Below are 636 nucleotides of genomic sequence, written 5' to 3'. Positions count from 1 at the left end.
TTACCTGAGCACCGTGACGCTTCCCCTCTTCACGGGCAGGAAGAGAACGGGCTCCGAGACCCTGATGGGTTTGAACTGGAATTTACACCCGAAGCAGAGCGCCGAGTCGCTGAAGAAGGAGACGGAGACGATGGGCCTCTCGAAGATATGGATGGGGTCCACGTGGGAGACAATGCAGCCCCCCGGCTGGTAGTCGTTGATGACGGCACTGTTCACAAAGCCCTCGGGAATCACCCGGTGCTCCACCAGCTTCCTGATCACCAGGTCGTGCACCCACTCGGGGATGGCGTCCACCTCCCCCCGCGGGTACAGGCGCTCCTGGCCGGGGCCTCGTCTCTGCAGCTGAGACCCGTAGGTATAGCCCTCCCCGAAAAAATACTTGTTCCGCAGCGGCGCCCGATCCACCGTGTGCTCCTTGTAGAGCCCCTTCTCCGCCCGGGACACCACGTCCTCGATCCGAGCTTCGATCTTGGCGCACTCCTCGGCGCTGAAGAGGCGAAGCTGGCGGATGCCGCTTTTGACTTTCCGGGCTTCTTCCTCCTCCTTCTGCTCCTCGTAGTCGCTGGGCTCGGAGCCGGAGTCCTCCTGGTGCCGGCGCTTGCGATCGTAGGGGGGTTCGGGGGGCTCCCGCGGGAG

At 63.7% G+C, this 636-nt stretch overlaps 1 protein-coding gene across 1 annotated transcript in view; it reads right to left on the bottom strand.

Annotated features, from left to right (window-relative positions):
• The window catches only part of ALKBH5 (AlkB family member 5, RNA demethylase), a gene marked incomplete at its 5' end in the record, with an annotated part of 16,489 nt that extends 15,856 nt beyond the window's left edge, over window positions 1-633 (bottom strand). The window contains one exon of the mRNA XM_009326314.1: window positions 5-633. Within this exon, the coding sequence (XP_009324589.1) occupies window positions 5-633 (629 nt within the window). The remainder of the gene's footprint in view (window positions 1-4) is intronic.
• Between the last annotated feature and the right edge of the window lie 3 nt (window positions 634-636).

The sequence above is a fragment of the Pygoscelis adeliae genome, unplaced genomic scaffold (genome assembly GCF_000699105.1).
Source record: "Pygoscelis adeliae isolate BGI_AS28 unplaced genomic scaffold, ASM69910v1 Scaffold946, whole genome shotgun sequence".
Lineage (NCBI taxonomy): Eukaryota > Metazoa > Chordata > Aves > Sphenisciformes > Spheniscidae > Pygoscelis > Pygoscelis adeliae.
This window is presented reverse-complemented; position numbering and strand designations above follow the sequence as displayed.